We start from the raw sequence: 16,108 nt of genomic DNA, 5'->3' as shown, positions 1-16,108 counted from the left end.
GGGGAAATCGAGAAAATACCAGACTATGCTCATGCTGATTAAAACCTTATAAAAAGTCAGAGAAAGAACATCTCAGCTCAGTTGTTTAGAAAACTGTTGTTATTTACTGTAGCAAATTCACAGTGAAATCGGATTAGCTTTCTCTATTTTGAATTAGTTCCAAATCCAAGGAAATTTAAGCATTTTGTTTTATTTGTTGTGATAATAATAAATTTTATTCACTTTTCACTGGACTTACACATTCAATTTATTACAAACCCGTACACACGCAACAATAGTATTTAAAATTTGACTTCTCTCTAAATATTCCAAAAATGTATTAAAATGAGGCACTTCATTGTCCTTTAATGTTAGTTCATACTGCTTTCGAGTTTCACAGTCTAAATCGTCAAGAACAACATTTAATAACAAAACGTTCGATAGTTTATCTCTTGCGAAATCTAAGATTTTTAACGAGCTTTTTCTAAATATTGTTTAATATGATGTGAAGCTCTTTAGCAGATGCATGTTTTATTGATGGCATATTTAAAATGTTTTTAATATGATATTCTTTTATTCTCGTATTTTTGTTCTACAAATATGCATGTTTTGTAGGTCAACAAGTACATTTTGGGAGGAAGCGTTCTTTTCGTAGTGAAATATATCAGTTACCAATTATCAGGAAATAAAACTTTACATTATTTTCATGTTGCCATATTTTATATCTAATGGATTAACATAATATATGCACAATAACAAAAATGCGATGGGAAAATACTCCGTCAGCCAAACGATAAAGTTACAAGTACAGAACACTCTTCTTATTTAATATAAACACACTGCTCAATATTATTTTTTAAAAAAATCAACACATCAGAAATTTTCCAGAATTCGAAATTTTATGCATGCATACACATATCCACCCGAAAAGGTGTGTCATGGCACATACCCGAAAAAAACCAAAAGTTTCATAGAAAATAAAATAATTGCAGTTACACTATATACTGTAGGGAAGGCAAGAAATGTACAAAGAGAAAGTTGACATTAGATCACTAGATTTGTTTAATCTATTTTTATGCAATGATTTGTGGTATAAACAAGGAAAAGTAAGCTTATGCACATATATTATTACTTCTCATTAACATCTACAGCAGAATGTTTGTCAAGCAGTCTAGGCTAATCCATATGCTTCCTAGACATTTTTCTCAGTTTAATATTATGAGAGATCTCAGAAAGAGTCCCTTCTCAGAAAGTGATCACAGTTTCTGAGAGCATAAAGAAATACCAGCATAGAATGTCACCTTTCCAAGGTCACCAGCTTTACAAAAGACCAAAATCATCTAGAACTGTGAGCAGTAATTGTTTACATTCCTCGTATTAGAATGGTGCAGACCTGGATGACGCAGTTTCGGTTTTAAATATCCTTAATAAATTCAACGACTCTTGGTGTATTTAAATCAAACTGATGACATTTAATAATATAACATTCACACGTAAACATTTAGTAATAATTCAGCAGTACAGATAAGCATAAAATAGGAATTACAACCGTTACAGGCCAACTACGCTTTTAGCGACCGAATTCTATGAACGACAAATACGACAAATCTCAAAAGCGTGTTGCCAACGCAGAGCAACGAAAAGGTAGAAATTAATTTGATAGATGTGGAAGTGAACATACTCCCACCCTATCAGGTTTAGTCCTGATACACAGGCATAGGTGAAAGTTTATTAATTGGTCTCTTGAAAACACCAGTTTTAGTTTTGACTGTAGCTATGCGAACTACGCCGTCCTTGCCCGGATGGACATCGACGATCCATCCTATAGGCCAAGCTAGAGGTGGAGATCCATGTTCGATGACAAGAACCACCGTGTCGACTTTCAGATTGGCTTTGGTGTGCTGCCACTTGGATCTCTGCTGAAGAGAAGTCAAGTACTCCCATCGCCGCAATGTAAATTCTGTACAAGTTCCCACCTAGAACTCCTTGTGCGAACAGACTGATGTGTCCCTGGAAAGGAAGTCAACATATCACCTGCAATAAAATGAGAAGGGGTTAAAACATTAATAGAGTCAATATCAGAATCGTTCACATAAGTAAGTGGACGTGAATTCAAAATAGCCTCGATCTGGGTAAGTAGCGTTGACAACTCTTCGTAGGTTAAAAGAGTGTCTTTCAATACTCTTCTCAGATGAAATTTCGCTGAGCGAATGCCAGCTTCCCATATTCCTCCGAAGTGGGGCGAAGCAGGCGGTATAAAATGCCATTCAATAGATGACTTAGTTAGTTCTCGGGAAACCGAGTCTGTTGCATACAAGGAAGACCAAATCTGATTTAGTTCTTGTAGTTTTCGGCATGCACCCACAAAATTGGTACCGTTGTCACTGTAAATGTGCCATGGCGTACCGCGACGTGAAATGAAACGTCTAAGTGCCGCGATAAACGAGTCTGCCGTCAGGTCACTGACAGCTTCTATATGCACAGCTTTAGTCGACAAGCAAACAAACAGAGCTATATAGCCTTTCATTGTTTTAGAGCCACGACCCTTATTAAATTTCATGGTAATAGGACCAGCATAATCCACACCAGATGCATAAAAAGGTCGTTCCAAAGTCACATGATGTTCAGGTAAGTCACCCATCAATTGCAGATTTGGAGCAGCTTTAAATCGATGACACATTAAGCAATGGTTGACACAACTGTGTATCAGTTTCTTTCCTCCAATTATCCAGTAAGATTGCCTGATGAGGTGCGATAATAAAGAAGGACCAGCATGAAGGTAAGTAATATGAAGTTCTTTCACTAGTAATTTGCTAAATTTATGTCGAGAAGGAAGTATGACAGGATGTTTGATGTTAAATGCTAAAGATGAATTTTGAAAATGTCCTCCCACCCATAAGAGACCATCTTTATCTACGAATGGATACAAAGAACGTAGTTGGCTCTTCTTGGGTAAAGGTTTCTCTTCTTTAATACATTGTAAATCCTCTTTGAAATAATGATTCTGAATCCAACGAATAATGAAATTTTCTGCTAATCGAATCTCTAGAAATGTTAGCGGCATAAGGCAGCTGGAGTTAATACCACTACGTGAAATGTTTTCAGTAACATGATGCTTCTTGCAATTAGTAATAAATCTTTGGCAGTAAGCCAAAGTACAAACAATTTTACAACGCGAAGAATAATGCTCGAACAAATTAGCTAATAAATCATTCGATTCACGTATATGAGAAATAAAAATAGGATCAGATCTTTGTTCAGCCTTTATTTCAGTATCATCTTCAGATTTTAATTCATATTTAGGCCATTTTTCCTCTTCCTGACGCAACCATGGTGGACCATTCCACCACAAAGTACAATTTGGTAGGAGTTGAGTTTCAATACCACGAGAAGCAATGTCTGCAAGATTCTGTTTAGAGGGAACATGATTCCAATGTTTAATAGGTATCACTTCTATGATTTGAGATGTTCTGTTTGCCACAAAAGTTTTCCACTTACGTGGATGAGCTGATAGCCAAGACAGAACGACCTTGGAATCCGTCCACGCAAAGATTTCAAAATCAAACTTCTTTAAAATGTTCAATAGTGATCGCATTAATCTGGTCAACAAATACGCAGCACAAAGTTCTAATCGAGGAATGGATACTTGCTTTATAGGCGCAACTTTAGTCTTTGATACCAAAAGATTAACCTTAACTGTACCATTGCATTTTTGGTGACAGTAAATGGCTGCTGCATAGGCCTGCAAAGATGCATCAGAAAATCCATGTAGTTGGATAACACTGTCCGTTGTATTACACATCTCGGAATTTCACAATTATTCATTTGACTGAATGTCTCTTGAAATTTAAACCAATCATCTGACATATGCTGGGGAACAACTGAATCCAAGTCGCCTTTAACTAACCATAGCTTTTGATAGAATATTTTAATCAATATAGTGCAAGGAGATAAGAGACCTAAAGGATCGAAAATGCGAGCAGCTTCTGCTAATACGTGTCTTTTTGTTATAGGTGCGTTGATGTGCAGTGTAGCTTTAAAACTAAAGGTATCAGTAGTTGAATTCCAAAAATGTCCTAAGACTTTCGAACTCGAATTAGGAGATATCTCAAAATCAGAATTCAATGAACAATGTTCCTTAAATTCAGTTAAGAATTCTACAGAATTTGAATTCCACTTCCTCAAATCAAAACAACGTGCATGTAAAATTGAAGATATTTTCTTGCAGACAGATACTGCATCATCAACTGTATTTGCACCCGACAATAAGTCGTCCATATACATATCCTCTTGCAATATACATCTGATTCCTCTTTAGATTCTAAAGCTACCTGCTTCAGACATCGAGTTGCTAAAAATGAAGCAGAGCAAAGACCATACGTAACTGTTTTCAACTTGTATGTACGCATTTTGTCACTGGAATTGTATCACCAAAGTATCAATTGATAATTCTGATCTTCTAGGGCTACCATCACCTGACGATACATCTTCTCCACATCGGCTGTGAAAACAATTTTAGGAAATTGAAAATTAATCAAAATCTCAAAAATATCTCTTTGTAATTTCGGACCTACCCCTAAAAGAGAATTCAATGATATACCATTTTCAGATTTACAAGATGCATCAAAAACTACTCTTAATTTTGTCGTTGTGCTGGAAGGTTTAATGACTGCACGATGAGGAAGATAAAACTTTTCTGTATCCGATCTGTTAGATAAATCATCATTAATCACAGTCATATGTCCTAACTGTTCATATTCATGTATGAAATCTTTATACTGTTTTTCAAATTCCGGCTTATCTTTGAATTTTTCGTTCCATGGAACGCAACCTAGAAATTGCTGCCGGTTTTGAATCACCCAACTTCAAATGCGATTTATAAAATGGAAGTTTTACAACAAATCGCCCATCTGAATTAACAGAATGAGTGTTTTGAAAATGTGATTCACAAAATTGTTTCTCAGGTGTCAGAAATTCCTTTTTCCCAACATCGACAATATCCTCCATTTCCCAGAAACCCTTAAGTTTGTAATCAATATTTATATTATCTTCTAGCTTTATGAAGTGTGCATTTGCTGTTCTGGGGCCTTCCATATTATTTCCGACCTTCCCAGCAATCACCCAACCGAAAATAGTATTTTGAGCTACAGGCTCATTTTTCAAACCATATATTTGGCCACATCTTAAAACGGAGAAAAAATAATCAGCTCCTAAAATCAAATCAATTTCTTTGGGTTGAGCAAAATTCAAATCCGCTAACGGAATAGATTTAGTGTATTCTATATGCTTTACATTAATGACTTGTTCCGGCAATGGCAAAGTTAACCTATCCAAAATGTACGCGTTAACATCAATTACTTCATTTTTAGATAAATCGGAATAAATAGTATTCTGAAGCCTTGTGAAGGCCGCTTTTGCCCTACCACGCAATCTATTGACAGTAGCTTGATCCATAATAATTAATCGAAGTATTCAAGTTCAAAATCAAAATCAACACAAAATATATATAAAACTTCAAAAATCAAATTTAGATGTAAATCGAAATAAAAAGCACTTATCTGTACTTGAAATGCTGACGAATCCTTGATCTGATCTCGCCGGTGCCTCCAGAAATTTGTTTACGTTCCTCGTATTAGAATGGCACCGACATGGATGACGCAGTTTCGGTTTTAAATATCCTTAATACATTCAACGACTCTTGGTGTATTTAAATCAAACTGAAGACATTTAATAATATAACATTCACACGTAAACATTTAGTAATAATTCAGCAGTACAGATAAGCATAAAATAGGAATTACAACCATTACAGGCCAGCTACGCTTTTAGCGACGGAATTCTACGAACGACAAATCTCAAAAGCGTGTTGCCAACGCAGGGTAACGAAAAGGTAGAAATTAATTCGATAGGTGTGGAAGTGAACAGTAATCTTATAGAGAGTTATCTGTATCCTGTAAAAAAAAAATGCACACTGTATGTTTTAAATTATCTTTTTTTATCACTTAACCCTTCAACATATGGTTTGGCTCCCAAATTTCCAAAACTGCAAAAGAGAAAAAAAAATTTTTTCTTGATTATAATACCAAAATGCACCTAGTACTTTACTCTTGAATTCTTTTAATACACTGCCTTAATTTCTTGAGTGTGTTTCATGGTGCACATATATACTTATCTGCTCTTGACAAATAAAAACCTTTCCTTATATATTAAATTCAAATGATTTCCTATGTATAACACTTGATCAAACATTTTTCTACATCAGCAATAAAATATTGTTAGACTTCCTCTTTGAAATTATAAAAATTACTAATTACTAACATTATTACTAATATTTGGGATCCTTCATGCAAGAATATTCATTAACTCTACAGTGCTATAAGTACCCCACTAAACAAAACACCCATATATTTTAACTACTCAAAAATTTAGATAAGACAAAATACTTTTTAATTATAGTTTATTATAAAAATAAAGCCAACTGTAAAAATATAAGTATAAATTAGATTTCAAAATAATGACAGAAATTTTGTTATGCCTTACGCCTTAATATTAATTTATTTTAGAATTTTTTTAACATATATTTTTGATATTCAGTTAACAAACATCCATTTCTAAATATTAAAGTGATATAATTCAGAAACAATATTTTTGCATAAGGGGCAATAAAAATTATTGCATTTTTATTAATGAGGTAAGCTACCACAAAGATGCATGTTTGAGAGTTACTGATTTGCAGACAATATTATGCAAATATATATATATATATATATAGTTCATACATTTAAAATGTGGGTTTTAAAATTAGTTAAACAAATTATATTACTACTAAAAGCCAAATTAACTTGTTTGATTTTTCTTATTGCACACTTTTGTACTTAAACCTATATAATCATTAGACATTTAATTTTTACACATTTTTTGTTTGCACTACAACATTCTTGATGCAATTAAGTTGCTAAAACTTCCATGTTCTCAAACACATAAAAGAATATACAGTGCACTGTGAAAAGGTAACAAAAATAATTAACAGCTAGTTAATAAATTAATGCATGACAAAACAGAAAGTATGGTATAATATACCATTAATTTATTATGAACTTATCAAAAAAACCATCAACAGCTTAAAATGTAACTATAATACACATCATTTATATTCCTTTTATAACTTCTTCAACTTCTTCTTTAAGAAACATATGGTAACCTTGCTCTTTAGTTATTGTAGCAACCTATACAAAGAAACAGCAAACTGTCAATAGCTGAAGAAACACAATAATCTAGTAAAAATATATTACATTCAAATATTATTAGTCATTTGTACTCCACTGGCACACTATTTCTGCATCAAAATTCCATTGGTACATTACAGAAGCTTATTTATTATATAATGTTACTGCACATTCACAGTCAACATCATCATTCCACTGTTACATCTACAAAGTGCATGAAATCATGACAAAGCTATTCTGTATTTTTTCAATCCATAAAAGCACATTAAAAGAAAACTCACGGCTATTTTTTACCCATAAATGAATAACAACCCCACAGCATTAAAAGAAAACTCACAAAAATTAAACCTTTACAAAACTAAGCATTTTTATGCCGTTGTGTGATATTATAAGCACCTTTTAAAAATTCTCATAAAATTTTACTTTAAAAAGTTGGTACTTTTCTTTAATGGGACCCATACACATGCACTGATAATTCAGCAAATTAGAGATTTTAATATATCAGATTATTAAATTAAATTGTATTATACTGGCATAAAATTTTGTGTATGTTTATTGCTGAATATATATAGCAATGTAAAAAAAATTGCTTATAGTAATTCTGAAAATATATTTGATGATTAAAAACTTTTCACTAAATAAATTTACTCACAGTTTAATATTTAATCAGTTTCTACATTGAAATCTTTATTCTAGGAAATGAACTTCTTTAATTATCCATTTGTTTCACACATTCTGCTTTTTTTGGGTGGGGAGAAGAAAAAGGAGAAAATTCACAGAATGTGGCTATTCATTATTTCTTCAATATTATATATATATATATATATATATATATTCAGTAAATTTCACATATGCATTTAATGCTTGTCACTCACATTTCTTTTTGAAACCTTCAAAAATGGATATTTTAGAAGTAGAAGATGTAGACAGAAAATGCTGTCTCCTCTTTCTACTCTTTGATTTTATATGTAATATAAATATAAAATTTCGATGTTTCAATATCAAATATCTAGTTTCAATGGTATTACCGAACCATCATCCTCAGCTGCAAAAGCGCAAATGAACAAGATAAGATATAGTGATAATATATATCTAATAAGTTACATAGGAAATAGATTTTGCAGCTGAGGATGATGGTTCGGTAATATCATCGAAACCTGTGAAAATTTCAAAATACAATGCTAATTTTTGTTGTTTGTCGTCTAAATGAATACTTGTTCGCCGTGTTATTGTACCTTAATCCTCAGATAGCTTATACTTCATACTTTTCACTATATTTGATAAGTTATCTAATAGAATGGGGCACAATAAAACTACCAAAGCTTATCGCATTTTATTATTTTTAATGATCAAACATAAAACCGGCATCACTTCTACGCGCTACTCTCAACAGTGCATCAAAAGAAACTTTTCTCAGAAAGTTGGGTTTTGCGTATCTTATTGGCTGACTTCTGTGAAAACCAGTTAATTTCGGTAGGAAAAGCTATGAGGGACACAAGTTTCAGCAAGACCATTTTCATCTCGATTCTAAAATCTATCACTCAGTTACACAGGACATAGATTCCAGCAATACATGTTTCAGCTAGGAACACTCCAATGGTAGGAGGAGGTGGAGATCATTTCTCAAAAAAGTTTCATCTATTTATGTATCGATAGATGTGATATCCCCCATAAAAATTTACTATACTCTCAGATTATCTTCACAACCCTCCCACAAAGTTGCCAATCGCTGGCAATTCATTTTTCAACAACCTTAACTTTTGAAAAACAGTATCCACTTCAAAAATTACATAAAACAGCAATGAATTAATAAACTTTAAAATGCAAGAAACTTCCATGAAGAAAAACTTTTCTTTTTCCAGCCTTCTGCCCAAGTGCACAGCAATATATTTTACCTTTTAAAAAAAATTAAAGAACTGCAAATTTTTGGCATTACAGAGGAATTTGGCACTGCTTTTTCTCTCTATATATACACATTGACCTGTTTTAACTTAAAAAAAACAGAGAATTGCAACCCGTGCAACCATCAATGGGTTGCCAGATAAATAAATTTTTGTAAAATTCTGGGTTGCCTACTTTGGCAATGAAATGCTTTGTCTAGTTATTCTTGTCAGAGCTGAGCAGATAATCAAAGAGTACTGAATTTACATATCTAAATAGTCCTAAATATAACATTACACTGTTAAAAAATACATTAACTTACTTCAACATTAGAAGAGTTCAATTTTTCTTCCATAACTTGCTTTAATATCTTGAGGGCTAGTTTCAAGGCTTCATTTAAAGTCATTCGCTAAAATAAACATACATATTAAAAATATGTTTAAGAAACAATTTTAAAATACTTATGCATAAAAATGGATAATATAAAATCTGATAAAGCCTATTTAATTCATTCACTGACATTACATTTATAGATTGCTTAATGCAATCAATACCTTTATTTCAGTCTTCCAAAAAATATAATACAACTCGGTTATTACATTCAACTCAATCAGTTATCTGCAGTACTTCATTAAAGTCTTTGTATTTGATTAGCTTCTACATAAATTCTAATACATATCTTTAGAACATTCTAACCATTACATCAGGGGGGAAAAAAGCCATATGGTAGATAATTACAACTATTACAAGATATAATGGGTCAGGTAAAGATCTTACAGCAGGTTTCCTCGGCTGAAGAAGCCTTCACAGATTGTCATTAGCAAGTAAATATAACATACAGAATATAATATTTTTTCACAAACTTGTTTACAGTGGAATTAATCACAACATAGGAAATTATAACATTATCTGGTAGGCTGAGGAAAGAAAGTAGATTCATAAAAACAAAAGACGGCTTATCGAGAATCAATCAAGGTTAATCAGAGAAAAGGGCAGCTGTAACATAGTTTTACAGTCGATGTGATAATAAGTTAATGCCATCGCAATTTTTAAACAAGGTGTTTTTCTTATGATCAGATATAAACAAGAACACTTAGATAAAATCTAACACTGCTCACAGTTTTTTTAATATAGATTTTTTAATTAAACAAAATTAAGCTTTATATTGGACATTGAATTTTTAAAAAAATGCTCTATGCATGCACAGAGAATATAACACAGATCTCTTTCTTCCCCCCCCCCAAAAAAAAACTTAACATCATTCAGTACAAGATTTCTGTTCTTTAATGCACACATTTTTATACACTATTGTTTGCGAAAATTGCAACACCATAAAGGGATTATGCAAAATGAACCAAATTTACAAGAAATGTAAAATGAGGTAACACATGCAAATGATAAGAATTACACAGCGATTGCACATGTGTGGAATGAGAACCGCTGATTTTTCCATATACGAGGGCCATCCAGGAAGTAGATTACGTTTCCGTCTGTGTCCGCTAGGGGCGGGGCTAGCGCGGCCATCTTGGGGTCAGAGCGTTGCGCAGCTCAGTCTGCATCTAGTCGTGCTAGTGAGAGGTTCGTGCTGTGCTCCGTTCAGATACTGTGACGGTTTGAAATGTCTGCGTTAATTGAAAATCCCGCGAGCTGCGAGGTGCGCTCAGTAATAAGGTTTCTGACTGCAAAAAACTGTAAAACCGATAGAAATCTATCGGCAGCTTCGTGAAGTGTATGGGGACAACATTATCACTGAAGGTGGAGTGCGTCAGTCATAAGATTTCAAAATGGCCGAACCAATGTTCACGACGAAGATCGAAGTGGGAGACCCAGCATAGTGACCGCCGAACTTCTCGAAAAAGTCGATGCTAAAGTCCGTGAAAATCGAAATTTCACAATAACGGAACTTTCTTTGACTTTTCCACAAATTTCGCGAAGTTTGTTGCACGAAATCATCAGCGAAAAGCTTGGTTACCACAAGTTTTGTGCAAGATGGAAGGCAAGAAGAGGTAACGAAGTGGTTGAAGGCGCAGGCGGCCGAATTTTTCGACGAAGGAATTTCCAAGCTCGTACATCGCTACGATAAATGCCTTAATTTGTATGGTGACTATGTAGAAAAGTAGTATTTGAGTGTGGCTTTCATCTGTATATAATAAAATTTGTTTCCTATACTTTGTTTATTTTTTTATTCCAAAACGTAATCTACTTTCTGGATAGCCCTCGTATATAAAGGACTGTTAAGTTGTATTGAAACCTGTTTATCATCTTCTGTAGCGGTGAACATTTAATTATGGTCAATATGCCTCGTCAACAGTGGAAGGTGCCATACCGGGAAGTAACGGAGTAACCAAGAACTTACGAAGGCAACATCGTGGGTATGCGAGAGGGTGGACTTTCATATCGAGCAATCGCAGCTTACGCACAGCATAATGCCACAACAGTGATGTGTGTTTGGAAGAAATGAACAGAGAAAAAACAAACAAGGTAAAATACTGGTAGTGAAGCACAATGGCATAAAACAACAGTTAATTCATCTACATGGCTCTAACGGATTATACATCTTCTCAAACGTTAGTACAACGTTGAACTGCTACAGGTGCTATGTTTATAGCTCACAGTTCGACACAGTCTGCTGCAGCATGAAACTGTGTGCAAGTGTTCCACTACTCAGGATTCCTGTTGCTGAATCACAGATGCCTCCGACTTCAATGGGAACGGCAACACAGCGTGTGGCATACCTTGTGGCAACCAGTTGTTTTCTCCAATGAATATCTCTATAATTTAGACTACAATGATGAAAAAGTACGATATTACAAAAGGGAACGTCAGCTCCCATAAAGTATTATCCAGCATCATACCGCACAAACACCTCGCATCATGGTGTGAAAAGCTATTGAGTATAATTGTCGATCCCATTCAATGCAGATGGCGGGCAACCTCAACAGTTATATCTACATAAGGGAAAGTTGTGAAGCCAGAAGTCCTCTCCATTGTTCAATGCAATACAGACGCTGTATTTCAGCAGGATAATGGCCCTGCATATGTTTTTCAGACTGCACAAGGGCTTCTTTAGGGCACAACAGGTTTTGCTTTCCCCAGCCTGCTTATTCCCCGGATATGTCACCCATTGAGCATATATGGGATTTCATCGGTCAACGACTCGCTCATACAGCTGGTGGGGTACACACTAAGGCTGAACTTTGGTGTCAAGACAAAGCCATATGGAAAGCCATTCCCTAGGATTACATTCAGAACCTGTATGATTCAATGCCACAAAGTATACAAGCTCTCATCGCTCAGTATGGCGGACATACAAAGTACTGATTTCCAACATATGTTTTGTTTTTTTGTCTTGTAAATGTAATCTCTCTCTCTCTCTCTCTCTCTTTTTTTTTTTTTTTTTTAACCACTATCAGTAATAAGTAGAATAAATTTCATTCATTTCTGACAATCCTCCTTGGTGCATTTTTCACAAACATTACTGTAGACACTTAAAGCAACCTCAAAGCAAACAGAAATTAATAAATCTGACAAAATCACTAGAAGCTCAGGGGTTAAGAGGGCTGGCTGCCTATCCATGCTGTACACTTCTACAGTTAGCTGAGATCTCGCAACTTAGAATATATTCAGGTTACAAACAAAACAGCTGAACTCTAAAGAAAAATTCATATACAAAGCTAAGATAACACAATGTTACTGCACTTCCTCATTCCTTGCACTGCTTTTTAAGAGTACAATTCTGGATGGTACTGTTGGATTGCCTAGTTTTGCTGATCCTATTGGTTCGTTAGCAATTCTTTTTATACTTTCTAATGTACTAAAATTATCCAAAAATACTAAAATGCTTTCATACTAAAATTACTTTTAAATAATGAATTGTGTTTCTAACTAAAATATATCTTTAAATGGTGAATTATGTTTCATTAAAGGCTTCAATATTTTTCAGTTTAAATCATGAGTTAAATTACAATATCTTTCCAAAAATATATAAAAACCTTATTCAATAATTATTTGTTACCTTCCTCTTTTCCTTTCAGTTTACTAAAAGACAGTACATAATCACTGTGGATTGTTTTCGTTTATTTTATATTTAAGCCCTCAATTTGGCATAAGGCAGTGCAAATTCTCATTCCATTAAGCAAAAGTTGTGTAAACTAACTGCCAAAAGCATTCCTTAAAAATCCTTACCTACAGCTGAATTTTAGACTATTTTAAAGATTAAATTGATGTTCTTCTTTTACGTATACACTGGTGTGCAAAAATTAAGGACGAAGTCGAAAAATTAGCATATCAGCTGAACGAAGAGGCAGAGCGGACAGAAAGACCACTTAGGAGATTAAGTAAGGTTATGTACGGTAACACATGCGCAGATATGCAGGTAGACGTAATGGGGGAGTGTCTGAGTAGTATAAAAGCATGTTGTCGGTGTAAGATCAGTAATTCTGGCAAAGACATTGCACGCCGTATAGCAGTAAAAATCACACCGAGTTGCTGCCTCAGCGAGAAATGGCGAATAATCAATCTGTTAGAGGACATCTGGATGCTTTTACCCGAGGTCGAATCATTGGGAAGTTGGAGGAAGGCCGCAGTGTGACAAGTGTGGCTGCAGAGTTCGGAATTGCTCACAGCATCGTTTCACGACTTTGGAGACAATTTCAAACTACAGGAACATCTATCCGGGGGTTTAGTAGTGGTCGTCCACGAGGAACCACACCCGCAGATGACTGGTATATTGCCTTACAGGCCAGAAGAAACAGGCGGCAGACAGCGGGAGAAATCGCTAGACACACGACACAGGCGACTGGACGACCGATATCGCGTTTTACCGTGGCCAGAAGACTGCACGGTAGTGGTCTGTTTGCACGACGCCCTGCACGGTGTGTAGCTCTAACGCCTGCCCATCGGAGAAGGCATTCTCTGTGGTGCCGGGAACACTGGAATTGGAGAGACAATGAATGGGGACGAGTACTCTTTACAGATGAGAGCAGACTGAGTCTGAGTAGCGATTCTCATCGCATACTCATCTGGACAGAGCGGGGAAACTGCAATCATCCCTTGAACATCATTGAAAGGGACAGGTATGGAGGTGGCGGTGTTCTCGTTTGGGGAGGCATCATGCTTGGTAGTCGTACAGACCTTCACATCTTCGACGCAGGTTCAGTCAACGGGACCCGTTATTGTAACGAGATTCTTCTTCCATATGTGCGTCTTTTTAGAGGCGCTATGGGTCCGCAGTTCCTTTTCATAGACAACAATGCACCATGTCATCGCACAGTAGCTGCCGAACAGCTCTTAGAGAGTGAGGATATTGAACGTATGGATTGGCCGGCACGATCTCCGGATCTCAATCCCATCGAGCATGTATGGGATTTTCTAGGCAGATGCTTGGCAGCTCGTACCTTACCACCAGTAACGAATCCGGAGCTTCGACTGGCACTGCAAGACGGATGGGCAGCAATGCCTCAACAACTCATTGACACCCTCATTCTCAGCATGGGCAGACGCTGTGAAACCTGCCTCGCAGTCAGGGAAGATCATATCCCCTATTAAAGACCGATGTTTCTTGCTGGACACCCATCAAAGTGATGTTTCGGCCTTCAGTCGCATTGCGCTCCATGCTACTTTTTCAATAAAGCTTCTTTTTATCCCTCTGATTTCTCTTTTAGTAAGTGTTGCTTACATTACTCATGTCCTTATGTATTGGGGATCTTACGGTATTAAATGTGTTGATTTGGAAAGCTTTTGTACAAAGTTACATTGAAGAAACCGTCTCGTCCTTAATTTTTGCACACCAGTGTATTATTAAAGTATGGTGCTGGTTTACGATGCTCTTGGTAACATTGAAAATACCTTATTTTATGGAAATAATACTTTCTATCCAAAAATACTTTGCCACCTCTATGATTAAGCGGTTAGTAAAAGCAGACTTCATTTCCATTACGTTAAGTCTAGATTAAAATTCTCAGGTACAGCATATTCATTTGTGACTGTATTATCTTTGCAACATGACGACATTTATTATCTACTGGGCCCACCAGCGGCCGAGCGGTAAAGAACGCTGAACACTGGTAGTTCAGTCAAAGGTTCGAATCCCGCAAACGGGCTAGCTGCATGGGCGTTTTTGTAATTTTCTCCATGTGTAACGTGTATATGAGCTAGTTTCCCAAGTCCTCCACGAAGGCATCCCTCCCTTTAGGCAGATAGGCCTCGTGTGCTTTGCCATAATTAAATAATCCAATCCAATCTAATATTATCTACTGAGCCAAAAGTCATCTAAAAAATTTATTGATTGTTGGAGAAGAAGCATTTGATCTCATACCTTCAGATTTGACATTTAAGTGGCCGCTCACTCAAAACTAGGATGGAGTTTAGGAAGTGTGCTTTACTTAAATTTGTATAACCAATTTAGTCTCAGAATTACATTACTGTTACAGCCAATTAATCAGGGAGTAATATCAAATTTTGAGGCCCATTACTTACATATTTAGGAGCTTTACAAATAAAATAGAATATAAATAAAAAACAAATTATTTTAGAAGAATTAAAATATCTTGAAAGCCATACATAATATTAAGAAAATCAGGAAATTAGCTCTTTAATTTGACAGATGGTGAAATTATGCAGGGTAAGGGGGCTGCACACATTAAGCAAATACAGCATATATAATGTGTTTACAAGCTTTTAGATATTTATTTAATTTATGAAGACAGAGCACACTGAAAGCACCTTTACTCTTATCATGGTAAAATTTGATGACAATTTTATTTTTCAGATATGCCTTGAAACAGTTTTTGTTACACACAAAATAAAGGCCTTTGTGCATCTGATATTTGAAAAACCAATTAGACATATCTGCACTAAAAGCTCTTGCAGGACTGTACATATGTGCAATCTACCATCAACCAATAGGATTATGATGACAGTTGCATGATGATTTACATAACATGATGTCAGTACTTAAATGTAGGTAGAAGTGGATGGAACACCAGAATTTCACCATTGGTTATATAGATATAGACTTAAAC

The 16,108-nt window shown here is 35.2% G+C and overlaps 1 protein-coding gene across 3 annotated transcripts in view; it reads right to left on the bottom strand.

The window, feature by feature from the left end:
- Positions 1-677: 677 nt before the first annotated feature.
- Prosalpha5 (proteasome alpha5 subunit) overlaps positions 678-16,108 on the bottom strand; it is a 47,758-nt gene continuing 32,327 nt past the window's right edge. For 2 of the 3 annotated variants that reach the window (XM_035377456.2, XM_035377455.2), the window contains exons 8-9: positions 9,409-9,495; positions 7,045-7,205 (exon numbers count right to left, since the gene is read on the bottom strand). In XM_035377456.2, coding sequence (XP_035233347.1) covers positions 7,128-7,205; positions 9,409-9,495 — 165 coding nt within the window. In that variant the 3' untranslated portion in view covers positions 7,045-7,127. Of the gene's footprint in view, positions 2,014-7,044; positions 7,206-9,408; positions 9,496-16,108 lie in introns of those variants that run through there. The other variant, XR_015044129.1, reaches the window with a different exon arrangement.

This window comes from Stegodyphus dumicola, chromosome 1 (assembly GCF_044657685.1).
Source record: "Stegodyphus dumicola isolate Sdum_Otavi_A_Nest chromosome 1, ASM4465768v1".
NCBI classification, from domain to species: Eukaryota; Metazoa; Arthropoda; class Arachnida; order Araneae; family Eresidae; genus Stegodyphus; species Stegodyphus dumicola.
This window is presented reverse-complemented; position numbering and strand designations above follow the sequence as displayed.